This window comes from Protopterus annectens, chromosome 7.part0, assembly GCF_019279795.1.
Source record: "Protopterus annectens isolate FY-2018-M chromosome 7.part0, PAN1.0, whole genome shotgun sequence".
In the NCBI taxonomy this organism is placed as follows: Eukaryota; Metazoa; Chordata; order Ceratodontiformes; family Protopteridae; genus Protopterus; species Protopterus annectens.
The window spans coordinates 175,064,090-175,091,715 of NC_056739.1; the positions used below are offsets into that span (position 1 = coordinate 175,064,090).

Sequence of the window (27,626 nt, forward strand, 5' to 3'; positions counted from 1 at the left end):
TTGAGGTAATTTAGGATGGCCTGTTTCTTGCAGCAAAAATTAGAGGTCCTCTGGAAGTTGCTCAGGGTAGTTAGGATCACTTTACAACAGTTGAAAGAAATTCTGAAATGCTGTTTTAATACCATTATGGGAAACATTCAGTCTGTTAGAAGAGAATTCTCTTATTCTGGGTATTCTCCGTGCTCTTCCTGTGGATTTTAACTTGTAGGCTAGCCTTGTACCTGGCCTGGCTTGCATAACTGATGTTGTAAGAAAAACTGCTTTAGTGGAGCATGCCTCTAGGGTGACTTTGATTTGATGATTTTCTGCTTTAATAGTAGAAGTATTTTCTAACACTCAGGCTACAAATCCAGTTAGCTTATGTAGTTTGGCACCAAAACTGGAACCCAAAGCATGAAGAGTGTAAAGCAAAGTCCCCCATAACTTGCTTGGCTTCAGTATGTTTTTTTCATTAATATACAGAGAAGAGTGGCAGAATAAGGATCTCTTAAAATATAAAAGCAGAACAAAAGGTCAACTCAGCTGAGAAATTAACTTTTATTGCAGTCATAAAATTGGAGTTTAAGAGAAAGCCTAGTCTCACCATGACACCAGGCTCCACTACCCATGTCTGTCATTATTTAGTGACTTTAATCCTCAATGATTTACCAAAAAAAAAGTCAAATTTTAAAAGGAACAGACCAAAAATATGATGTAAAAATTCTGCAAAATTCTGGGCAGTTGAGAGATATAACTACACCTCTCAACCATGATTATTGCAATTAGCTTGCAGTACCAAACTCCATTGGCAAATGCCTGTTGAAAGATGGTATTGAAAGCAATACCTTTCAGTTTACACTTAGGACTCCAGGAGAGCAGAATGTTAGCGTAAGTTGATTAGAAGTATATTAAATATGTTATAGGGTCATTTATGCTGTTCCTTGTTTATTGGTGAAATGGAATGTAATTACTTTGTTTTATTTTGCATATGTGCACCCTGATAACTTAAAATGTTTTTTTTTGTGTAATGTTTCATAAAAGCTGAAGAGGGAAGAAAATGTCACAGGTCATCTTGCAGGCACACAGATCTGTAGCAAGGTCATTGTCTTCAAAGTTCCCGCTGTTTCACATGTGTAGTTTCCCAAAGAGTATGCTACCTTACAAAAAGTATGATTGTTTAATTGTTTCCTGACAGGACTTGTTTGTGAGATGCATGGCTCTGTTGTACATCAGGAAAGGCTAAAACAACTGTACAATAAACAGTTGTGACTGAGTGATTAATGTTTGAATACTGTTTCTACCATGTTTGTGTTCTGCATACTCATTCATTTTTTGCTGATCCATCATCATTATTATGAGTTATAGGTTGTGCATGAGACGATGTAAAAATGAATTTTTTTTTTCAGAAAACTGATATGATCCATATGCACATCCTTGGAGCAGTGCTAACCTTTGGAATTGGAGGACTATACATTCTGCTCCAAACTATTATGTCATACAAGATGCAGACTCCGGTTCATGGGAAACGCATTTTCTGGATAAGGCTTTTAGTGGTCATCTGGTGCTTTGTCAGCATGTTGCTCAGTATCCTTTGCAGCTACAGAAAAGCATACCTTTGTTGTTTTCGTTCATTTTATGTGAGAAGAACACCAGTGTCACTTTAGGACCTGTACTCTTCTACATCAGAATCAGTTCTATGAAAACACTGACTGTCATATGAAATAGCTGGACCACATCTGTAATCACTGTTCCAGGGATTGTTATTTTTAGATAGGCTAGTAAGTCTGCTCTTGTCTCTTTCTAAGGTTGCACTGGTAGATGTTAAAAATCCTGTGGCATGACTTAAAACAAAACAAAACAACAAAAAAAGCAGGGAACTTGACTGGATAGTATGTCTGTAAGTCTAGCAGTCATTCTTAAAGCCACAGATAGGTACATCTGACTCAGTGGTCATGAGTGTCTACATAAATTGAACTCTTTGTTGATTTTTTAACAAGTTAAAACTGCCCAGAGTCAAATTTATCACTGATAACCAGGATTTTGGTGTCACCCTGAAGCATAGTTATTAAGCTTCCATCACCAAAATGTGTTGCACTTCAGTTATAAAGCTCACAGCATGATTATAAACTGTTTCTTCAAGATTAAAAAGAGTTATTTTCAGTAATTAAGATGATTCAGTATTATTCAATATTACTTGTGATGGATATTTTTTAAAATCTTTCTAAACAATGATTGTGCGTCAAAGCCTTTCAGTATGGAATACAGGAGAGCATGGACTATTTAAGATTTGAAATCAGGAATATTCCATACCTCTCAACGTCTTAAAGCAAAAAAATCTGGACAAAGATTAAAATGATGGGAGACATATAGGGACACATTTTAAATATTGCTCTTACAAACTTAGAAAGTTGATAGAACAGTAGGTTTTGCATTAGTATGAATTTTCTGAAGGATGTGGAGTCTTAAACTCAAATGTTTGTCATTATTTCATGACTCCAGTCCTTAGCTATTTGCCAGAAAGGGACAGATATTAGGGGGAACACACCGAAAATATGAGGCAGAAATCTGGACATTCTGAGAAAACCTGTACCGTTGAGAGGTATGTTGAGTGGTATTCCCTGAAGGTCATTAATTTACTAACAGAAATTGGGTAGGCCATGGGCATAAAGAGTTGTGCATTTTCCCAGGGTATAGTCTATGGAGTAAAACATAGATAAGTACGTAGAGGCTATCTTACTACATACTCTGCTACTACAGTTCATTGCATCTTCTATGTACAGTCCCTGTTGCTCAGATGGCATATTCAGCTAACATATGAGTATAGTAATTTACTCTTCTCTTACATTGTTAACCTAGGGTAAAAATACATTTCAGACAAGAAGCAGGTCACAACTTATGTGTCAGAGTCATTTATTTTTAAATGTACATATTATTCCATTGCTGCTGGAAATATTGTTTCTGAACTAGTGTTTGTAAACCCTAGACATTAGTATTTGGTAGTGCATTTAGTGTAAGTGCCAAAGTGGTAGACAACCCAACCTTAACAATTGTTAAGCACCCCCTGCTAAAGTTGATAAGGTCGAGTCTAGCGCCAGGCAGTAAAATCTGCCAGTACTCTCCAGCAAATGATAGTGGTAGAAATAAAACATTTGTTTCTGCCTGCTGTCCGTACCGGTAATATGTCCCCAGCTTCATCAAATAAACTTGGTTACTAGAACAATAAGATATGTTAGCATCTTTTTTTCTGAAGAACACAAACTCTGAAACTCAAATTTATGTCATTATTTAGTGACTCCAGGCTTCAGTGGTTTGTCCAAAAACCACAGATTTTGTGAGTTATGGAACAAACATGTTAAGCAATAATATGCATGTTCTGCAAAATTCTGGACTGTTGAGAGGCATTAAAGGTAAATGCAAACATTACGAACTACATTACTCCGCCTTTCTGACAGAGTCTGCTAAGTGTTTTATGGCTTTCAAAGCTAGCAAAACACTTAGCATTTTTTCCCTGTAACTGTTAGTACATGGAGCAGGTAAAGCTCCATGGACTGCAAAAAATCACGATCACCATGATCTGACATTGCCCTTTTTCTCCTTCCTCAGCATATTGTTACGGATCTGACCTTGGATCCAACTCAGCTGCATATCTCAGACATAAAGAGACAAGTATCGAGCTTCTCCCTCAACCCATAATGCCCCAGCTAGCCTACAATACCTCAGATCTGATTTGCTGCCATCGCTCATGGATGCGGATCCTCTCTCAAAAGCCCTTTTTCAATTGTATGAGCTTTTGTGAGTAGTTTTATATTTAAGATATCTTATCCTGAGACTTTCTCCACATCCATCCTCTTCATCTGTCTAGTTTTTTTTGGAGTTTTAACATGTTAACCTTTCTTTTTTCTACTTGTTTTAGGTATCATTGTTACGTACCATTGTTGGTACCAGTTTTCTGTACTTCCTATCTCTTTTCTACCCTTTTTAGGGCACTACTCCTACCGTTGCTGGTAGTTTACTGTTTAAAAAAAAAATGTCTTTCCTTCTCTTTTTTCCCTGTAGTTAGTAGCTATGGCCGAGAAGCCAACAGGATTTAAAAAATGCACTTCCTGTGGGCAAAAACTTGCAAATTCTGATGCCCACAGGGAATGCATTTATTGCTCAGGAGCAGCACACCACAGTACTAATTGTGCTGTCTGTGCTGCTTTTCATTCTAGGGCAATTGTGGACAGGAGGAACAAGTTGGTCCTTAAGGGATTGCTACCCCCCTTTTTCCTCACCTTTATTTGGGGCTCAAACTCCCAGCAAGCATTCTAAAGCTTTGTTGGAGTCTAGAAAGATATCCCCTCCTCATTATCTGAAGACTCCTTCTAACTCTATAACATTGGAACCTCCTCAGAAGACTGTAAGATCTTTGAATCCTACTACCTCGGATCCAAAAAGAAGCCTTCAGATCATAAACCTTTGGATCTGATTATTATCCCAAGTAATATCTCTAAAACAGCTTTTGTATCTGAAAACCTCAGATCTGATCACTGGTGTTTCAAAGTCTACTAGAACTTGCTCACCCGAGTTCATGATTGATCCAGTGCCTCTTCGGCTCCATTCCCCTTACTTCAAACCACACCAAGGAGGCAGTCTAGGCCACAGTCCATTATCTCTTCTGTCAAGTCCTCCAGAATTCTTTCCAAGGTCGAAATGGGTAGGATGATGTGGAAGTTCCTTAGAGCTCAGATTCAGATGGGAGTTATTCCGGCTCTGTCTCCCATTGGATCTGTGAGCCAACCTTCCATTTCCCATACGGTAGTATCTCCTTCTTTGATCTGTCTCACGGCTTCAGTGCCCTCGGATCCATGACTCCTGAGAGAGACACAGCATCAGAGCTGAAGACAGTTAGGTCTTCAACTCCGACAGTTTCCCTGACTGGTTCTGCTCCTATCCTATCATTTTGGGATGAGTCCTGGAGCTGAAGTATTGGCATCGGATCCGGGGGACTAGGATCTACTCTGATGTTGTGGAAGCCATCCTTACCTCTTGGAGCCTCTGTGCTAGATAGTTTAGGTCTGGCTGCCTCCTCAAGGCTCAGATAGGGACAGGATTGAGGCTTGGCTGCTTTGGAAGTCTTGGCTCTGGTGTGGCTGGTCATGACTTCTTGCGGTCTGTCTGCCTTCAAGCTAGTGGAGGGGGTATTCTCTCATCCAAGAGATCTGATTTGTCTTCTTCCTTGGATCCTACTCCTATTCCCCCAGCTGGTCCAAGTTCTGATCCCATTAGACCTACTCCACAGGGACAGGCGGTGCCAACTAGCATCCCAGACAGTTTCCTTAGAGAAACTTCCCCTCTCTTCCGATACCAACCCAGAGCATCCTACAAAGGAGGTTCCCCATAAAAGAATGTGCAAAAGGAGGCATATAGAGTTCCCCTATGGAATCTCTCACAGGGGATACTGACTTTGAAGATGGGAAAGGGTCCTGCAGATCTCCACCAGATGACATCTCCTTTGAAGACAATCTAGAGATTCTTAAGCAGAAACATAGATGGTCCTCACGTACTCCCTCCCCAGTGGAGTCAGTATTTCTGGAAGCTTTTGGTTCTGGCCCATCTACATCTTGGGTGACTTCTCTGGCTGATGAGTGTATTGACCCAGTCTGTCACTGGACATGGAAGGAATTGGACTCCGTCAAACCAATTTCCTGTTGTCCAGACAAAATGTTGGCACCACCAAAGGACCGACCCCATTGGAGCAAGGAAGTCCCTGTTGATGCTGTGGTTGTGGCGACAGCCACAAAAAAGGGGCAAACTGAGCAGATCTCCTCTGTCTAACCCCCCCCAATAGGGAGTCAAGGGCATTGAACAGATTTTGAAAGAACATATTTGCTTCAGCAACCTTTCTCTTGAAGTCCCTGAATTACTTAGTGCACTTTACAAGACTGCAAAATGATTTGACCAAGGAGCTGTCCAAATACTTCTCGTAGTCCATGTCTGTGGAGGACTATCGAAGATCATCCTCACATCTCGACTCTCTGTTATCCATTTCCAGTGCATCCATAAGGTTAATATCTCATGCTGCAGAGGGTACCTCAAGGGCTGCCAGTTCAGGCATTGCTGTATGGAGACATGGCTGGATGTGGCTAAGTGCTTTTCAAGTCTTCTTTCATCAATGCGTCTTTTGACGGAATGTCCTTGTTTTGCTCTTCTGTTAAAGAAATGCTCATCTGCAGTGAACAGGAGGTTAGGATCCTGTCTGCCATAGGGATTCATTTTTCTACCCCTCAATGATCTTTTTTCCTGGAATCAAAGAAGAAGCAAGAAAATGTGGTTCTGGAAATCCCAGGTTTCTTTCCAGGACTCACGTGGTGGCAACTCCTCCAGAGGCAGAGGAGGGAGTTCAAATGGAAGACACTGTCCTTGTAGCAGAGGAGGCCTACAAAACCAGGGTTTCCATGATTCTTTTCTGGATAGGCCCTTTCAGTGCTCCTGAAGGATTGCCCGACTGCTGACCTCTGGAGGCAGTCTGCGGGTACTTGTCTCTGCACCCAGATGCCTTGGCTTTTATAACAAATGATTCCTGGGTTCTAAAAATAATATCCAGAGGTTATTTCTTAAGATTTTTTCCAGATTCTCCCAACCAAAAAAAAAAAGCTTCCTGACATCCCATCCAGTTAGAGATAGGTTGCAGCTCAAGAGATTCAAAAGCTGCTGGACAAAAGAGTCATCCAGGAGGTCCCACCAGACCAGTTTTTATAGCAGTATTAGTGCCAAAGAAGACAGGGGACCTGAGACCAATTTTGGATGTAAGAAATCTGAACCAAGTTGTGAAGAAGTCAAAGTTCTGAATGGGCACTCTTCAGTCCATCCTGCCTTTTTTGCACAATGATTATTGGATGTGCTCAATCGAACTTCAGGAAGCATAATGTCACTTCAGGATGAATGGGTGCTCCTGACAATGCCTGTTCTTTTGGTTGGGAGCCAACCACTATCAGTTCAATGCCCTGCAATTTGGTCTCACCACAACACCCAGGATGTTTACCAAGTGTATGTCAGTGGTAGCTGCTCACCTGAGACTGCTGGTATTCCGAGTATTTCCATATTTAGATGGCTGGCTTCTCACCAACCAGGCATCTCTTAGAACAGTCCAGGGACTATTTTCTCCAACTTTGTCAAACACTAGATATTACAATCAACATCTCCAAATCCAAACTACAACCAGTACAGAGCCTGGAGTTCAGCAGTGCCCATTTGAACACAATAAGTCAGATTGCTGCTCTGCTTGTACATCATGAAGATACAATCAAGTTTCAAGTACAGCAAATCCTTGTTCCTCCTGCCTCTCCAGCCAGACTTGTCCTTCAGGCTCTAAGATCGATGGCAGTTGCCATAGTTGTAGTTCCTATGGTACTTTTCTATATGCCTGTCTCTAATGGACTGTAGCTGTTCAGTGATCTATCCTACAATGTCTTCTTTCCTTCCCACTCTAACTTACTTGGGTATGCAGGAATCATCTTCATTAATGGATTCATTCAGATGACATATATTTGGGCAGTCCTTTCATTCTGTCTTCCCAGTGGCCACAGTGACCACGGATACCTCCCAGTTGGGGTGGGGAAGCACTTTTTGGGATGGATGTTCCAAGGCACATGGTCTCCCCAAGAGACCAATTCATACATCAGTGTTGTGGAGATGAGAGCGACCCTATTAGTATTGCAGGCATTTCAAGATGTTCTTCCTCTGTTGACTATTGCAGTCCAAATCTGCAACATGACTGTGGTCTGATACATCAACAAACAAGGGGGAATCCGATCTTACCCCCTCATTCATGAGGCTATGAGAGTGCTGCAGTGGGTGATGTCTTCCAACCACTTTCTAGTAGCAATGCACATTCCCAGGAAATCCAACGTATTAGTGGACAAACTCAGCAGGTCCATTTTGTTGTATCATGAGTGGTCTGCAAGTGGCGGAGAAGATTTTTGGTCATTGGGGCCAACCTTGCTGATATCTGTTTGCATCTTCTCACAAGTGCAGCAGGTTTTTTGCTCAAATTCCCCCTGAGGGGAGACATTGAGAGATGCTCTAGTCAATGTTTGGCCCTCCGATCTACTTTATGCCTATTCCCCCATTACCTCTGATTCCAAAATTCTTACAGAAAGCACATCAGTTGAAGAGTTCAGTTATCCTCATTGTCCCTTTTTGGACTCACAAGTATGGTTCCCCTTCCTTTGGTCTCATCTTCGATATCTGCCATGGATATTGGACCCCAGTCCAGACCTTCTCTTGCATCCCTTGGGGATAAAACAGCCCAGTATTCCAAGCCTGAAACTAACTTCGCGTTTTTTCTAGTTTCTGTAATAGCTAGATGGCCCAGGCCTTCCTCCCCCGTTAAATATATACTTTCATCCTCCCAGAAAGATTCTACAAGGAAACTCTAGAAGAGTAAATGAAAACAATTCTCAATTTGATCTTTTAGTAAATAAATTGACCCTTCACTGCTCCTGTTTCTTCAGTAATAGAATTGTTAGCTTCTATTTTTCAAGAAGGTGCTAGTTTCCACAATCAAAGTTCAGTTGGCAGCCATATCAAATTTTTATTTAGGAGCAAAAGTTTTTTCTTTAGCTTCTTCCAAATTATGCAAGGCCCCAAGTGAAAGTTCCATCTCCTCCATGGGATTTGACAGACTGATAACATTTTGAACCTTCAGCTTAAAATTATTTAAAATTTTTGTCTTGGAAAACAGCATTTCTAGTAGCAATTACTTCTGTGAGGAGAATTTCCAAACTCCAGGCTCTATCATCCATATCCCCTTACATTGTTTTTCACAAAAACAGTTATGTTAAAAAACAATCCATCTTTCTTTACCAAAAGTAGCATCTGAATCCATTATCAATCAAACAATTCATCTGCCTGTCTTCTTCCCTAATTTTTTTCAAATAAGGCAGAGTACATGTTGTATCTTTTAGATGTACATAGACAACTACGTTTTTATCTACGCAGGATTAAGGGTCACAGGAAAACTGACATATTTCTTTCTCACAGAACAGACTGGAATCACTGGTTTCTAAATTACCCTGGCAAAATGGATTACCGATTGCATTTCTTTTGTATATACTCTGCAAGGCCTCTCCTGTCAAAGCCTTCTAAGGCTCATTCAACTAGATCCATGGCCTCTTCTGCCTTTTGCTGTGGAACTTTTATTGATGACATTTGTGCAGCAGTTACCTGGTCCAATGCTCATACCTTTGTTCTCATTTGGTTTGGCAATTCTCCAATATATCCTTCCACGAGGGCCACCCAAGATTCACGTAGCTGGGGACTCTGTCCCATATGCTGAGGAAGAATGAAAAGGACATCATCAGATATTAAAGTTATGTAATCACCATAGCTATGCATCTTTGTTATCCACTTTCATTCTTCCTCAACACCTCACCCTCCTTCCTCCTTTCTGTTACCTTCTGGAATGATCTCATAGACCTGTTGGAACCTTTTATTTCCAGGTTTGAGCCTGGGCTGTTCTTTTCCTTCTTACTACTTTGTCTTAAGATATATAAGGCAGCAAACTCGATCTGAAACATTGTATGCTAGCTGGGGCATTATGGGTAGAGGGAAAAGCTCAAGAGTTGGATCTGTAAGTCTGAGATATGCACCCAAGTTGGATCCACAAGCCGTATGTTGAGGAAGAATGAAAATGGACAACACAGATGCATATTTCTGGTGAGTATATAATTTTAATTTCTTAACATGGATGCCAAGATTCACTTCTTGAGTTTCACTCTCAAGGAGAATTTCTTGACATCCACATCTCAAACACATAATAAGCAGGTTATGATCAGTGATCCAATCATAATCCTCTGTGTTAAGCATGAATGTGGATTTTCTTTCTCAAGACATTATTCTATAACAAGCTTTATTTACACAGGGAAAATGTGATAATGCTTGTAATCTTTCTAACGTTAAACAAACATGTTCTGTCCTTTCCCTCATAAAATTAGCCTCTGTAGAGGACCTTCTCTGGTGCTCAGTAAAGCTTCTCTAGCGCCATATCTGCACATAGTAACATGGATAGGGCTTTCAATGATGTCTTACTTTAGGGATGCCATGGCATTGATATCTCCATTGAATGATGGTATGGTATGTGTAAAATATTATCACTGTAAAATATTATTAGCAGAGAGCTAGGCTGACAAGACAGACACCGTACTACTGTATCCGTTAATATTTATTTGTATTGGTACAAATTCTTGCCAAACAGTTAATACTGTCAGAGTTATTTCAATTCTATTATAACACGGCTAGACAGATCTAACTAAAGACTGATGAACACTCAGTCCAAAAATGTCACCAAAGAATGAAACATACTGTCCAGTTTATATATGCTTTTAAATGTCAACCAATGTTATTTTTAATATCCTTTTGACTTGTTCTTCTGGTTTGCATGATTTTATGTCCTTCTTTGGTTATGCTGTATCTGAAGACTTCACAAAAAGTCTCTCCACATCATCTTTGCGTCACTTGAAGTGTCTGTATTTTATTTCATTTATTTCTGCATCTGAAAGCTCAAAGAAAGTCAACTTCCTTTTTTCTATAACAGGATGCCTTCACAGTAAGCCCACAGCTATATGTTATTAATATATAAGCTGAACATTTACAAGAAATTAACTGTTTTTGCAAAGCAAGCCATATTTTCTTTTACTGCACATACAGTATAATTTTGGGGAAAGTATTTTAATTTATACAATCTCTTTCAGCATGAATTCAGTAATCTGTTCCAGTGATTAAAGGTGTGGACCCTTGTCCTTCTTGTTGAGTGGTTTATTTACTAAGATTGTTTGTTCCCCTTTTTAAGACAATATTTTATTTTTTTTTTTTTATTTGAGTTTTAAAAGTGGTAGGCTAAAGCAGAAAGCAAGCCCTCTGTTTCATCTTTCAAAGCCTGGTTGTGCATTGCAGTTGATACTGGGAGCTGGTTTTATATTTGTGGCAATAGCAAACAGTAGTTTGTGTATTCATTTATTGTTTGTTTACATTTTTAGTTTGTTTTGACATTTAAGTGAGTTAACTGCTCAACGGACCTTTTTCAGCCATGACTTAGGCACAGGTAGCAGAAAAACAGTAAATGTTTGCAACAGAGAAACATAACACAACAGAAAATATTTTTGGATTCTTACATCACTGTTATGTAAAACAGTAAGAGTTACAATCAGGGGCAATGATTTTTGGTTTTCAAAAAAATTAAAATCTATTTTCTTGGGATGAAATCTGGGAATTATACCTGCAATTTATTTTTAAATGTAATTTCCAGTAATTACAGTGGTTTAATTATACCTTTAATCTGCATCAGTATATATATTAAGAATTAAAACAAATTCTGTGCAAAGAACACTCAATAATGCAAGTTGGCAATATTATAAACAATAAATATGATCAGAAGTATGCCTTGTAATGAACTGGTTCTCTGAACTATATCGCCAGTTTTTACAGACAGTCAAAAAACTGGGATTTACTGGTATTTTTCTGAAAAAAAAAATCAGTGTATCTGGGTACAATAATTATTCTTCTTTCGGCTTTTTCCGATTAGGGGTCGCCACAGAGGATCACCTGTCCACTCATGATTGGCAGTGGAGTTTTACAGTGTTGAGTTGCCAGTCCGGCACCCAACCTTCCACAGAAGGCATGGGCCAATTTAGAGTGTCCAATCTACCTACAGCATGTCTTAGGGATGTGGGAGGAAACCGGAGCACCCGGAGGAAACCCACACGACCACAGGGAGGACATACAGACTCCGCACATAAGGCACTCCAGCCGAAGATCGAACCAGAGAATCTCTTGCTTGTGAGGTGGCAACGCTAACCACTGCACCACCATGGCCACCTATCTGGGTACAATAATATCAATGTTAAAACATAAACTGACATTTTACAAGACCTGCAAAAACCTTTTCTTGTACCTCAAAAAGCTCAGCAAAACTAGAAACACATGCATGTAATAAGCCACCTAGATCTCCTGCTGACTGTAGCAAACCACAGATACACGGTTATTTTAAGCAGCAACAGGGAGAGTCCACAATCTACAAAATTAGCCAGGTTAAAAGTAAACTAGGCTGGTGCCCAAATCTTTTAAAGCAGACACAGCAATCTGTTAGCTCAAAAAAAAAAGAAAAAAAAAAACAAATAAATAATAAATAAAAAATAAACCTCATTACTGTGGTCACTGTATTCAAAGCATGTGCATACAATCATTATATTTCAAAGGAGTTTATGACAATGTCATTCCAACCTGGAGTCAAGATTGGGAACCTCTTAATTAGGCTAAAATGATTAAAGGTAATTACAGCATAGTCACTGTGCATATTGGAGTGAACGATCTAAGGAGTTTTTTTTTCTATTGGCTGTGCAACAGGACATCCACAGATAATCAAAGATCCTAGCAAGCATCAGGGAAAATCTGTTTGGAGAAACCGTCCCATCACCTCATATGGTACCTGCATATTAAAGTCAAAATGTAGGCATTTGTCAATAATAAGAGAATTCAGTACTGATCATCTCAAAGTGAGATCTGCAACCAACCAGACTGCTTTATAAATTCATAGGTGTGTACTAGGCTGACAATCACTGGAGCCTTGTTAAACCAAGCCATACATCCCAAATCTCTGACAAGTTCTGGTACATTACAAACACAAGAAGCACTTGGCAGATGAAACATTTACTAGCAAGGCATGGAAGACAAATCATTTACAGGCTGCCTGTATCCATTAGGGACATAGGTGTAAAACCAGGGATGGATTTCTGGCTTCCCATCCATTTGTATAGGTTACACTTGAATTTGGTTACAGAGGAACTGCTTCATGTGTATGGGGAGTCTGTTCCAGAGAAGGGGTGGTCTCTAAGATACATACCTGTCTCTCCTCTCAAACCAGGAGAACAACTTACGACTAGAAACTGATCATTAAATGATTTTGAATATAATATTTAGCATCCCATTGTGTGCCATCTTTGTCCTTCATGGAAGCTTGAGGATTTCCAAACTAAACTCTAGAATATAAAGAATTGACGAAAATGCAGTCCTTGTAGAATATTTTACACAGAATGGGCAAGTTAGTCAACTTCACATGAATATGCTGAAATATTAACTGAATGTGTTAATGACAATTTGGAACACAAAGCAGAAAATCTAGGGATGACAGTGTTTTAGCTGTCATATCAACAAACCTAGAATCTTACTGTACTTATAGATATATCCCCTGTAATAACACAGATCACAATGCAATCATGTTTAACCTAAGAGTAAAATCAAAGTACACCATTAGTAAATCATCTTAGACTTCACCAGTGGAAACCATGATGCAATATTTGCTGTAACTAGGATAATGGTTGGAGCTATAAGGATCCATTTTAGGTACTGACTGGGATAATCAGTGGATGTTGGTCATCAGCTTACACTTCAAAGCAGGCGTGCAGTGCTAATCTAGAAAAGTAGATCAAAACTAACATCAAAAAAATTAGAACATAAACAGTGAATACCACAATAAAAACACTATGGTTAACATTCCTCACAGAACAATGCAGAAGTATCCATCCATCCAGCTTTAACCCCTTTTTCCATTTTTGCACATGGGGTCGGGAATGCAGAAGTATATTACAGTGTTATACCATGTTCTCCAGTACTACCATGCACTGACATTAAAATGATGCAGTAAATTATATGCTTATTGAAGGAGTCAGGGATACTGGGCAGGGTGCAGAAAGGATTACTACAATTTAAAAGTCTTAACTTGGTAGGTTTCCATTTTGTTGTAAGTCTTTCTGATTCAGAGACCATTATCCCACTATGGTTTCCTGCTGGTAGTACCTGTAGTATGGATTGTGGTCTCACTGAGGTGATTGTATATTAATGTGGCAGTCTGGGGGAGTAATTAATGCTAATTAGCTATGTGCTTCCCCCTGCCAGTGGCAGTAGCTCTGGAGTAACTTGGCAGTGCAATCTAATGAGACAAGTTATTCTCTAGGAGCAAAATCTGAATGCAGCATTTAGTTGTGCAGTCCTATTGGAGTGCTTGCAGCATGTACAGTGACGACAGGTAAGCTGAGCCATGGGGGATTGTGTGTGTTTGTGTGTATATGTGCACACGCATTTGTGCATGCGTGTTTGTGTGATTACCTAAGTAGTCACCTTGTAGGGGTTAAAGGAAGCCAGCCCTGTGTGTGTGTGTGTGTGTGTGTGTGTGTGTGTGTGTGTATGCATGTATGCACTCTTGCATGAGATGGGGTGCTTATGGTCTAGCAATGCTTGGACTGGGAGAGACAACAGTTGGGTGACCAGCTGTGAAAGCACAGTGTTTGATTCAGAGACATGGGAATTAGCTGTAATGAGGTGTTTCTCTGAATGGCTTTATCATGTGTCTGAAGTTGAGATTCTTGCCATCGCATTAATTTACCAACCCACTTGGGCCAATTAACATGGGTGGGAAGTCTGTTTGAATCTCAGGGAACTATCCTCAATAATCAAAATAAATATGAATTTTATGATATTATTGATTTCCGTATTCCTGAGTGTATATTGATAAGGCTTAACCATATAGGAAAATTTGACAAAATCCTTTGGGTAGAATCAGAAATTAGGAAGATACACAACAGAAAAAAAGGTATTACTTGGCTTTAAAGACTACCTTTGTCATAAAAACAATCCAAGTATAAGTTAAGAACAGGCTCTGCATACTTATCAAGTCTTCCATATGTAACTGCAAATTCATTTTAACATCAAATGTTGAAAACAATATTAAAGTAAGATTTAATTGCACTGGATAATTGAAAGGGAAATATTGTAATATGTTCTAAACAAAGACATGAACAAGACACAGTAAACATACTTGAAGGAAAAATGTGCAAACTTCACATTAAGTAAAAGCAAACAACAGAGTGACGTAGACACTAGAAGACATTCCTTACATAATTATAGATATAACTGTTGCCTCAGATAACAATGGCAACTCAGGTTCCTGAAAACTAGAAGATACTTAGTGGTTTCCTGTACAGATTCACGAAAACCATGCTAAATCCATTATTACTTGTATTAAACAAAATATTAGTATGAGGTCACACCTCTGATTTATGGTGTGGTGTTGTAGTGTAGCCAGTTCAGAACTAAGGGGTCACATCAGATCCAAACATTTTAGTCCCATCAGCCTGAGCATTATTATGTGTGCAGCCATGGACAGGGACAGTCACAATGGATCTTATCCAAAATGACACGGGTCTTATCCAAAATGACACGGGTGAACTATTTATATAAGATGTGGAACAGTATGGGCTTGTTCAGAGAAGATCTTGTGTTTTGAATCCCATCACATTCCTTTAAGGGATAACAACAGAATTAGATAAAGGATTGACAGAGAATGATGCTTATATTAACTTTGACCTTACTTAGGCATTCAGTATTATTCTGCATAAATTAATAATCGACTAATTAAATCCATTAAATGTCAATCCATGTGTAATTCAGTGGGTAAAATACTGTTTCAGCAGCAGAACACAATGATTCAATAATTCAGGGTGGTGATGAGGGTACCTGTCTATAGTGCAGAAGGTTGCAGAACATATGTTACAGGGCTCTCTACTAGAGCCATTTCTTTCCAGACTATTCTTCTCAGATATAATGGTGGGAAAATGGTCTGCATGAATAACCAGATAAACTAATCATCACAATGTACTTAACATAGTTACTTCAGTAAAGATGCTGGAGGTCTCCAAGATGCATAAAATACTGACTTGGTACAGTAGTAGTCATCTCACCTTTAGTGTCATAAGACTTTGGAAGGAGAGGGCATAAATTATGATTACAAAATAAGTGGTTACATTATAAACAAATGAAACCATCATTAAAGGTGTAGGGACAGTGGTAAGACAGTAATTTAAACTTTGATCAGTGTATATCTACCTCCCAAAGTTAGACAAGCATATTATTTGTCCATTTTGATTCCAAAGGGTCTGTCTGGTCAGTCTAGGGAGATCATTGTACTATTTTCTTAAGTCTTTGATCTGATTAGTTTTTAATATAGCATTTCTTTCTGTAAACTATAAACAAGACAACTTTTAAATTAGATAACTATAGTTTTCAAACTATTCCTAGCTCATGGAAATTTGCCGCTTTACACATTCCACCTGTTAAGATTAATTCCAATAAGTAACCAGCCAAACTCTCAAAACACAAAAAAACAGTAGATCAAACCAAAATCCGGCACAATGAAGGTTGTCCAATGTAGGCAAAAAAGGTAGCAGTCGAGTTAGTAAAAACGAAGATTTATTTCCAGCAAATAAATTGCAATTCTGCTTTTTAACAACTTTTTCGTTTCATGTTATTACTGTATTAATTTAAAAGTAAAACAATGAAAACGCTACCAAATGTAGCTATAGCTCACTTTGGGCACTGTGTATACAAACTAAGGCAAGACATTGCTTAGTTATTTTAACTGGTTAGAATGCAGAATAGATTATTTAATTATTTAATTGATTAACAACTTAACAATCAAATGGATTTATGAGGGAGTGCAATTTGTATATAAGGCAAACTATATTTATCAAACTTTATTCTGAAGAAGTCTCCTGTGGTGGAGACGAAAGCGCTCAATCTTTATCTTTGTATCCTGTACTATATGGTATACCAAGGATTTGGTGATGTTCATTGTTGATGGCCTTTATTTGCTGGAAATAAATCAACATATTAGCTTCAGCTCTCAGTGCAAAAATAGAAACTGAGAAACAACAGTCAGTGATATTGTCAGCTTGAGTAAAACTGAGTTACTGGTAAGTACACTGCCTGGATGCCTGCAAAGAAGAAACCAAGAGAGCCTGAAAGAAAGTCAACTAGAAAAAGTGAAGAGAAAACACTGACTGTGAAGAATCCTGCAGCTGTTCAGCAAAACGCAGTTCATTCTCCAGATGTGGTGCAAGACGTTTCTTCCAGTAATGTATAGGAAAAAAATAATCAAATGTGCTCAGAACTGATTAAAATAAATACAACACTAGAGGAGTGTATCAACTCAAATAACAGCAGGCTGGAAAAAAAATGAAAGAAGCTTTAAACAGATATTCAGATGAGCTGATAAACCTTTAAAAATCAGAGGTCGAAATGAAGAAAAGGTTGGCTGAGTATGAGACTGCTGATTAAAAGATGTGCAAAAAAATGGTTGTGTCCCTGCTGGACAGGAGTATCAGGTGCCGACTTGTCTAAACATGGGCTAAACTCTTGGCTAGGCTTTTATGAGCCTTAGGGCCAATAGCCTAGTAACTTCCTATGATCCTATAATTAGAGGAAAGAGCACACAGGGAAGATCTGAGATATTCTGCTGTACCAGAGAAATTAGAAGGACTGTATTAATTTTATGAAGGCAAAAATAAACAACTGTACTGGTATTCCACAGCATGAACTATTAATTGAAAGGGCATATAGTGTTTATGCTCCAAATATGGCCACGAGAAAGCAGCAAGACCTTTATCAGTAAAGATACAAACTTACCAGCTATACAATAATGAAACGTTTTCCTTTAGAAATAAATGTTTCATCTTGTTTTTCAGGCTGTATCAGAGTTGATCCTGAAAAAATGGTAGCAAAAGAGCAAAGTATTAAAAGTTGGAGACAGTAGAGTGCTTATGGAACATGATTATTCAATGTATACCAGACAGAAGAGAAACAAATCTATTCCGTTAATCAGGGAATATCAAGAGATTCCAGCTACTGTAAACAGCTGGCTTCAGAATATTTTTTTCCTGGAAGATCAAAGTCATTTTAATGCAGAATAAGCTAAGGAGGAAATGCAAATGTTTTCCCATCAAAAAAAAGTGAACCATCATGCAGAAGAGGACTCTGTTTCTTATTCTTCTGATAATAAAGCACACAGAGAGACAGCTAATGACATGTTTTTCACTGTTTCAAAGGAAAATGCTTGAGGGACAGAGAAGCACAGGAGTTGATCAGAAGAATCAGGAGTATCATGGAATTGAACTGGAATCTGGAGTTGGTAAGGTTGCCACCCATCCCGTTGTCAGCGGGACACTCACAGGTTGAGCTACCTCATCCCGTTGCCCGCTGTGGAAAGTAGTGGGACTTGAAAAGTGATGCTTTTCAATTGCACTCAATTGTCATGGAAAAGCCGCAATTACTTCTTGCTTTTCCACGGCAATTCAGTTACATCACCAACCCGGACCTGCAGGCAAAGCTGCTGCCTGTTAGGTCCGGGTGCTGTAATTCGTGCAGCAATTGGCTGCAATTTATGAAAGGGTGGGGATTGGGGCAGGAATAGACCTGCAAAGATCACGGCTGTAGGAGTGCTTTGTTTTAAGTGCTTCTACAGCCGCTAAAAAAAAAAAAAAAAAAAAAAAAAACGAGAATTTTTTTTTTTCTAACGAGCCATCCAGTCAGCCATCCATCCAGCCATCCATCCATTCTTCCAACCAGCCAGCTAGCCAGCCATCCATCCATTCATCTAGCCAGCCATCCATCCATTCATTCAACCAGCCAGCCATCCATTCATTCAACCAGCCATCCATCCATTCATTCAACCAGCCATCCATTCATGCAGCCAACCAGTCAGCCATCCATCCATTCATCAGTGCGCTTAAAACAAAGCACTCCTACAGCCATTCTTCCAATCAGCCAGCCAGCCATCCATTCATGCAGCCAGACAGTCAGCCATGCATCCCTTCATACAGCCAGCCAGCCATTCTTCCAGCCAGCCAGCCATCCATTCAACCAGCCAGCCATCCGTTCATGCAGCCAGCAATCCATTCATGTAGACAGCCGGCCATCCATCCATTCATCCATCCATCCATCCATCCATCCATCCATCCATCCTTCCATCCATCCATCCAACCAGCCATCCATCCATTCAAGCAGCCAGCCATCCATCCAGTCATTCATCCATCCAGCTGCTACTCCCACCAACCAGCTAGCCATGCCAGCAGCCAGCCAGCCAGTCAGCTAGCCACTCCAGCAGCCAGCCAGCTAGCCACTCCAGCAGCCAGCCAACCAGCCACTCCAGCAGCCAGCTAGCCAGCTAGCTAGCCACTCCAGCAGCCATCCATCGTACCCATAACAGCATCTCCTTCACCGTTCCTGTGGTGATGTCATGGTAGAAGGAGTGGCCAGTGTCATATTGGCCACACCCCCATGCCCCACTTTGGCCCGCTGAAAAGGTGACAACCCTAGGAGTTGGGAGATGGAGATTAACAAGAAGGAAAACAGCAACACAGAAATTAGTGAATAAATGTGAGACTGTAAAGCATCAATCACATTTGTGAAATATGGCTGTTTAAAAATAAGTGGAAAGAGTAAGACTTTTGTTGACTTTGTTAAACTTGTGGGGAACTGAAAGGCATTTCATGTCATTAATGTCTGGAAGGACTTTGAGGTGAAGGGAAGAGGAAAGAAAGCGGTAACTGTAAGTAAACAATTTCTGTTCTTAACAGTATTTCTATAAAACTTTTCACAATATAAATTGCATACTTTATAGCAAAGTATTTTTAGCTGTTCTTGTATGTAATAATGTTATTAAAGTAAAGAGATGCATTTTCCCATTCTTCCTCATCTCTTTCTTTCTTCTTTTTGATGTTAAGAAATGTAGGCATTACAGTGAAAAAGTGAAGAAAAACTGGACAAAAGCATGCTTAAGTTAACAAGCTGTAATCTTGATTTGCTAAGGTAGGGGTGGGGTGCCAAAGTACAGATATATATAGAGAGCTGATATGTTTTCTCTTACTTTTGTATAGGTGAATGCCTGGATTAAGACCCTTGGCTTAATCAAATACATTTTAAGTGAAAACAAGTAAATATGAGTACACAAAATATAATGAAAAGTTTTCCTTTAGCAATAAATGCTTCAGCTTGTTTTTCAGGTTGTAGTAGAGGACTACATTTTTCTTTTTTCTCTTATGCTTCCATGGACACAAGCTGATAACAGGCAATAAATGACATGACAGATCCCTGGGTTTTTCAAGGCTAAATGTTAATGATTTCTGAAAACATACAAGTTGTTCTTACATGGGGGTGGGGATAAAGGCAAAACAAAGAACTGACACCAATTAGTATACGTAGAAGCACAGGCAGTAATATGCATCTTAGCATGGGTAACTTCGATTTCAGGTTAATTAAGGCCTGTGTTAGCAGCTGTCAGTATGGCACAACTGTTCCTATTAAGAGGTATAAACTTCAGTATTTGAAAATATACATAGTTATGTACATTTGCATTAAGCTAATAGGTTCTGGAGATGTGGTGGGGTGTTTTTTGGGTTTGAGGGTTTTTTTTAAAACAAAATGTCTTGTAAAATGTGATGTAGGTTGATGATAAGAAAAAAACTGTATAAATAATTAAGTTGCCAAACATTAATATATATATATATATATATATATATATATATATATATATATATATATATATATATATAAAATAGGTGGGAATAGTGACTTCTTGTCATAATGGCTGCACTTTCTGTGTTATCTTGGAAAGTGAATGGTCTCAGAAGTATAGATAAAAATTATATTAAGAAATGCAGAGTGAAAATTACAGTGTTACAGGATACACATTTGCAAAGAACTGAGCATGTAAATTTGATAAATAAATGATTTCAGGATGGATATTCTGCAGAGTATCAGGGACAAATGAAAAAAGAAGTACTTATATTGATAGAGGAGTTCCAGCAGGGATAGAAGAGTATAAAAGATAATAATGGCAGATTTGTAGTGTTAAAGGGCTACTGTCAAAGGAGGAGGATTATGCTGACGTATATAATCCACCTAAAACTACTATTATGAAGCTTAAAAATTAGGACAAATAATCAACTTTCAGCAGGGAATATAACCCATAAGTGGGGACTGGAATTTGCTTCACAAAAATGAGGATATATTTGGGGAACTTAAAAGGGAAAATATAGCAAAAGAGGGTAGATTTCTAAAGAAATGTATAAAAATATTTGGTATGAAAGATGTGAATTCAGTAGCAAGAATTGAGAGTGAATTTACATATTATTCTCCAAGCTACAATAACTGGGCTAAACTAGACCAAAATCATATTTCACAGGAACATGTATATTTAATTAAGAACGTTGATACACATAATGATGCGCCAGTAATTACTGAGATAAAAATGCAGAGTTATAAAGTAAAGATGAGACACTGGTGCTTCCTCACCTATCTGTTACTAAGAGAGGAATTAAAGGTTTGAGTAGTGGAAATTATCTGGGAGTTACTACAGAAGATAAAAGTTCTCTAGACGTTATAGCTAGTAAGTTGGATAAAATGAAAGTGGAGTTTATAAATAAGATAGAAATAAAAGAAAAAGAGATCTGGTTAAGAAGTAATAATAATTATTCAGAGGGGTTAAAGTATTAAAAAATAAGGAGAATCTCACTGAACAAGAAGACGCTCTACTGCAGAGTGCTAAAGAGAAAATAAGGGAGTATCTGGATAATATGCAGGAAGTTAGAAAGGTTGCTGTTAAGCAACTGTTTTTGATAATAACCCCAGAGCACTAAAACTTTTGACACAATGACAACAGAACCTAGGAAGGGTTGTTGCCAAACTTAGGGAGCCTATAGCAAAAAAAACAAAAAAAAAAACAAAAAACAAATAATAATAATAATCAGAGATCCTTTAGGGGTATTGGAGATATTTCAGAAATTTTATGAAGTTGGGAGTCTCAATATTTTCTGTATCTGTTATTCACTGAGGGATTCACTGTAGGTTAACTGAAAAATTCTCTCTTAAAGTTCAAAATAATGAAACCATATAACACGACATTATTCTACAACTAAACTACCCACAAACAGAATCTGTTCCGGGAGTGGGGGGTGATTACTACCCACACCTCCTGCTAATTATATATGCTACTTCTGAGACCGCACTACAGCTAGGAATGGGCATGACCTCAAACTCAGCTGTGAAGTGATCTTGCACAATTACTCACCAGCCCTGTTTGAAGTTCTGACATATGGCTTTGTGAGGTTTCATTATCTTGAATGTCCAATGTTCCACTTTTGTTGTTTTAATGTTCGATGATGTGGGAATTCATTATCTTGATATGAACCCGTATATATTGTAGGATGGGAATACATGGCAAGTACCTTTCTGCTGAGGCTGGAACATAAAGCAAGTGCTTACCTGCTGGATCTGAAACACAAGACAAGACAAGTTACGTTATTTTTGCAGGAAGGGAGGAATGGATGGGGCTACTTCCAAAGATGCCAGGTTAGAGGGAACATCAATGGCAGGAGAAATATATATATTTTTAATTTTTATTTTAACTTTTTTTGATCTACCTTGCTCCCTTTGAGCATTTATGAGGATGAACAACCATGCTGTTATGCCACCCTACAACTCACTTTCTCTCCCTCTCCCTGTGAGACCGTGCATAATGCTGATAAGATGAAAGAAAGGCTGTTTTAGGTAGTAGAACTGTGAATGAGTGCTTGACTTGCAGAAAACTCTAATGTATCAAAGTTAGTATTAAACATGTAAGTGCAAAAACATTTAATGTTTGTCAGCTTTGAGTTAGTTATCCCAGCAATTACTGTATTTTCACGCTATTTGGATGGCCATGTTATTGCACTGCCCTTTCCCAGCTCAGTGTTGTATTATCCTACTTTGAGTGTATAAGTGGGGAGCACTGGGTAAGGTTTTCAGAAGATTAAACGTGTTTATAACAAAGATGTTTGCACAGCTTGATTCCAGTTTCTTTTTTTTTAATGGCAATCTGAAGGTTAATAATTCATGCACTAATGGTTGCATATGACCAGGAGATGTGGGGGTAAGAAAGGACTATCAGATGGGGACAGCATGCATATTTATTAACAGGAAGAAAAATGATGAGTGCAATTCAGCTTTTTGTCTCAAAACTACACAATTAAATCCAAGAGGATTCCTTGATATTTATTGAAGTATTTTAACATAGCAAGAAGCCAGTGAATCCTTAACTCTTTCTTCAGTGTTTGTAACCTCATTAATTCTGCACTTCATATTCAAGGGATCTACTATGGCAAAAAAATTACACTGGGACCCCCATGAAAATGTGAGTTCCTCATTTCTTTATTCATTTTGTTTTCATTTAATACTGTTGTTCACTACGGTTCACTCATCCACTTGCATGAATGTCACTGGCACTTTGGAACAAAAGACATGTACCTGTTTCTTGAGTTTGTAATGCAGGACAGTTACCTATCTTATCAGATTGGAATAGGGTACAGGTATCTACCTGCTGGGGTTGGAAAGTGGGACTTTTATAGAAATACATTTTGCACTTTTCTAGAAATAAATTGATAGCACCTACATTTTTTATATGTTCTAGACCACCCAAAGGACTATCGCATTTTATATATATTTAGCTTATGGTAAAACCAAACAGAGTAGATTGTACCATTAGGTTAGACTGCAAGTTCCTTTCCTTTCCTTTGCTTCTTGTAATTTGAGTGCTGTATAACATCTTAATGCCTGTATACACACAGCACCTATGCAACCCCCCCCCCCCCCCGTGCCTGCTTTTGTATACTCATATCAGCAAGTCAGTGATTTCTGACAGTTAGGGGCTCTGTTTAATTCAGTCCATGATGGGCTCAGAGCCTCACAATACCTCACACATCTAAGAAAATCATGCAACCATTGCCCCATAAAGAGGGAATCTGTCTGTCAGCAGTTCACATTCCTGGGGAGATGAATGAGTAGGAAGATGCTTTGGGCGTCGTCTCCAGATCTTAGATTCAGAAGCTATGACTAGTTAGAGTTTTCAAGGGCGTGGTTTCCAGAGCTTAGATTCAGAAGCTATGACTAGTTAGAGTTTTCATGGGTGTGGTCTCCAGAGCTTAGATTCAGGGGCTATGCCTAGATAGAGTTTTCATGGGCGTGGTCTCCAGAGCATAGATTCAGAGGCTATGACTAGTTAGAGTTGTCAAGGGCGTGGTCTCCAGAGCTTAGATTCAGAAGCTATGACTAGTTAGAGTTTTCATGGGCGTGGTCTCCAGAGCTTAGATTCAGGGGCTATGCCTAGATAGAGTTTTCATGGGCGTGTTCTCCAGAGCTTAGATTCAGAAGCTATGACTAGTTAGAGTTTTCATGGGCATGGTCTCCAGAGCTTAGATTCAGAAGCTATGACTAGTTAGAGTTTTCAAGGGCGTGGTCTCCAGAGCATAGATTCAGAGGGTATGACTAGTTAGAGTTTTCATGGGCATGGTCTCCAGAGCTTAGATTCAGGGACTATGACTAGTTAGAGTTTTCATGGGCGTGGTCTCCAGAGCTTAGATTCAGAGGCTATGACTAGTTAGAGTTTTTATGGGCATGGTCTCCAGAGCTTAGATTCAGGGGCTATGACTAGTTAGAGTTTTCATGGGCGTGGTCTCCAGAGCTTAGATTCAGAAGCTATGACTAGTTAGAGTTTTCATGGGCGTGATCTCCACAGCTTAGATTCAGAGGCTATGACTAGTTAGAGTTTTAATAGGCGTGGTCTCCAGAGCTTAGATTCAAGGGCTATGACTAGTTAGAGTTTTCATGGGCGTGGTCTCCAGATCTTAGATTCAGGGGCTATGACTAGTTAGAGTTTTCATTGGCGTGGTCTCCAAAGCTTAGATTCAGAAGCTATGACTAGTTAGAGTTTTCAGAAAGAGGAGCACTATGATAAACAGACTTTTTCCACATAGGGGACGGTAGACCTCTACCACTTTTGCCTGGTGTGTCAGAATAAATGGTAGGTAATGGTATATACCACGCACATTACTTTTTTCTTCCTTTTCTCACATTTTGCCTTACTCTCATCTTTTACAATAAGCCATGACTTTCTGTATGCTTTGAAGTACATTTTAAAGTTTTTTTTTTACACAATCTTTTCATCCAATGATGTCTTGAACAGAAATTTTTATTATGGAAAGAAATTCAGTATTGCTGTTCAACTCTAGCTTTCTTGCATACTTTTAATATACCTTTCCTGACCAAGACAGCACAGCAGTAACTATTTAAGAAATAACTCTGTTAGCCAGGATCCTCAGAAGCCATAGGGCTAATGATGCTCTTCAATGCATTTTAGAACATTTTCCCAACCTTTTAATCCAGTGGTGGTCTGAACAAAAAGTTATAAGTAGGAAAAGAAATTTAGCCTTATTTTTTTTCTTTCAAGGAAGACATAAATTATATCCCAGGCTTAATATTCACAGTTGGTAAAGTAGTAGATCACAATAAACTAAAAGGACAGTTGTTGTGAAGATACTTGAATCATATCTGAGAATAGTGACTGCCTGCCCTAACTCCTCCAAAAAAATACTGCCTGTGCATCTCTCTGGAGTTAGAGTGGGATAAAAGCAGAGGTTCAAATGGCCACAGTCATCTATTTCAAGTAATTACTGTCATGCTTATACATAGCATACCTCCTCACTTATCACCCTTACCTCCCCAAATGCAGCCATTTCTAAGCATAGCTGATGTGTGATTGTAGGGAAAGTGAAAAAAGTAATGATTACAGTAACAAATTATATTTTCTTCCTCTTACACAGTGCACTGCCCCCACACAAGTTATAGTAACCTTCTTTGTACAGATCTGAGCAGGACCGGCCTTTGTTCAACTGGTGCCCTAGGCAAAAAGGCTCCACAGCACCACCATCCCCACCCGTACCACCCAGTGCCTCCATCCTGGTCTACCTACACCATCCAGACTACACATTAAAAAAAACATTTCTTTATTGCAACAAAATAAATATAAATACTGGAAAAGTGCCCCTGCTGCAGCGGCGCTCTAGGCAGCTGCCTAGTTAGCCTATGCCAGAGGCAGGCTATGCCTCTGAATTCTGTGATAAAAGTAAAAGAAACTATGACTGCATTCTCCCCATCCCCAGCAGAAGCTATAATGACCTCCTGTGCATGCCAGGTTTGATTGTGACGAAAAGTAAAGATGTAATGACCTCATCATCACCAGTGCCCCACACAACCTAAAGCGACCTTATGTAGACACCTCTGAGCAGGGCGGTTTTAGAATGGGTGCAGCTGAGGGCAGTGGCCACCAATAAGTCCAGGTCAAAATCCATTTATATATTCTGTGATATCTTTTAAATTCACACACGCATTCATGCACGTGAGTGCAAGCAGACACACACATGTTGCATGTTTACTTTGCATGTTCCCATCAGGGAAATTGGAGGAATTCTATTTTACTGGCTGCATGTTTTTCAGGTTCTGGGGTTAGCCAGAAAACTTGGACAGGCGCATGCACAGACAGCGAAGGCATGCAGAGTATACAGACACACACACACACACACACACACACACACACACACACACACACACACACACACACACACACACGCACGCACCTAGAGCAAAGCACTGTGAAATGATAATGCTACTTACTACACCACAGTGGCAGTGAACAGCTGTTTTCACACACATTTTCTTCCTCCAAAACCACCAAATACAGCCACCTGTCTTGTGTAAGGTCTATGTTTGTGATGGTAAGTGAAATAAACTATGGCCAGCTTATTATGCTTAAATACACTGCAACCTCACCCCCCCACACACAAGTGTGACACCCATGCACTGGCCCAATAATCAAGGAGTCTCAATCCTCACTACTAACACCAGTGAGGGGCATCCACACTGGGAGGATAACAAGTACACACATAGTAAAGTACAATTTCCCTTAAGAGCACACAGAGATCAGAGTCAGTCTGGGGCTAGTTTCTCCCTTTCTCTCCAGATCCCCAGTAAGACTCCCCACTGCCACAGCTATAGGTTACATATCTCAGCCCAGTGGTCAAGCCAAAACCTCCAGCATCCTTTCAGTCCAACCAGTGCTTCGTGTCCCTGCCCAAGTAGCTGACACATGCACACTTTGAAATATGAGTTATATACAAACACACAGACACTCCTGGGAAAGGTTGGCACAGGTTCTCCAGCTATGCCCCCTTCTCTCCAGACTATAAGGTAGTACCAACTGCAACCAATCACTATTTATCAGCTTCTAATAAGGCCTTTACCAAAGGGTGTACAATTTTACTGTGCAATATTATTATTATCCAATTAGTAAGTGTGACGAACAACAAGGCTATTGGAGTGGCTTTGTACAGTATCACCAAATACATGCAAAGTACTCTTCTTCTTCTTTTTTTTTTTTTGGCTTTTCCCAGTTTGGGGTCACCATAGCAGATCACCTGCCAACTCATGATTGGCAGTGGAGTTTGACATTGTTGAGTTGCCAGCCCAGTGCCCAGCATTCCACAGAAGGTGCACACATGCATGCAATCACACCTAGGGCCAATTTAGAGTGCCCAATCCACCTACACCATGTCTTTGTGATGTGGGAGGAAACCGGAGCACCCAGAGGAAATCCATGTGACCACAGGGAGGACATGCAGACTCCGCACAGAAGGCACCTCAGCTGAGGATTGAAATGGAGAACCTCTTGCTGTGAGGCGGCAACTCTAACTGCTGCACCACCGTGACATGCAAAGTACTATAAGAGCTTAAATTATCTCTACACAAAACAGCAACATTGGAAAGGTTTAAAATATTTAATAATAAATAATAAAAACGCAAGACAATACTCATCAATTCAACACAATGTCATTACAAAGTTCAGAAATCACAGGAAATACTTTAAAACAATATTTTAGGATAGTCTCACATAAATATAGAAAACAGCTAGA

At 39.3% G+C, this 27,626-nt stretch overlaps 1 protein-coding gene across 2 annotated transcripts in view; it reads left to right on the forward strand.

Moving 5' to 3' along the window:
• Nucleotides 1-27,626, forward strand: part of DRAM2 (DNA damage regulated autophagy modulator 2) — a 337,805-nt gene that overhangs the window by 239,348 nt on the left and 70,831 nt on the right. For both annotated transcript variants that reach the window (XM_044076654.1, XM_044076653.1), the window contains exons 5-6: nt 1,386-1,563; nt 22,935-23,017. In XM_044076654.1, the coding sequence (XP_043932589.1) occupies nt 1,386-1,563; nt 22,935-23,017 (261 nt within the window). The remainder of the gene's footprint in view (nt 1-1,385; nt 1,564-22,934; nt 23,018-27,626) is intronic.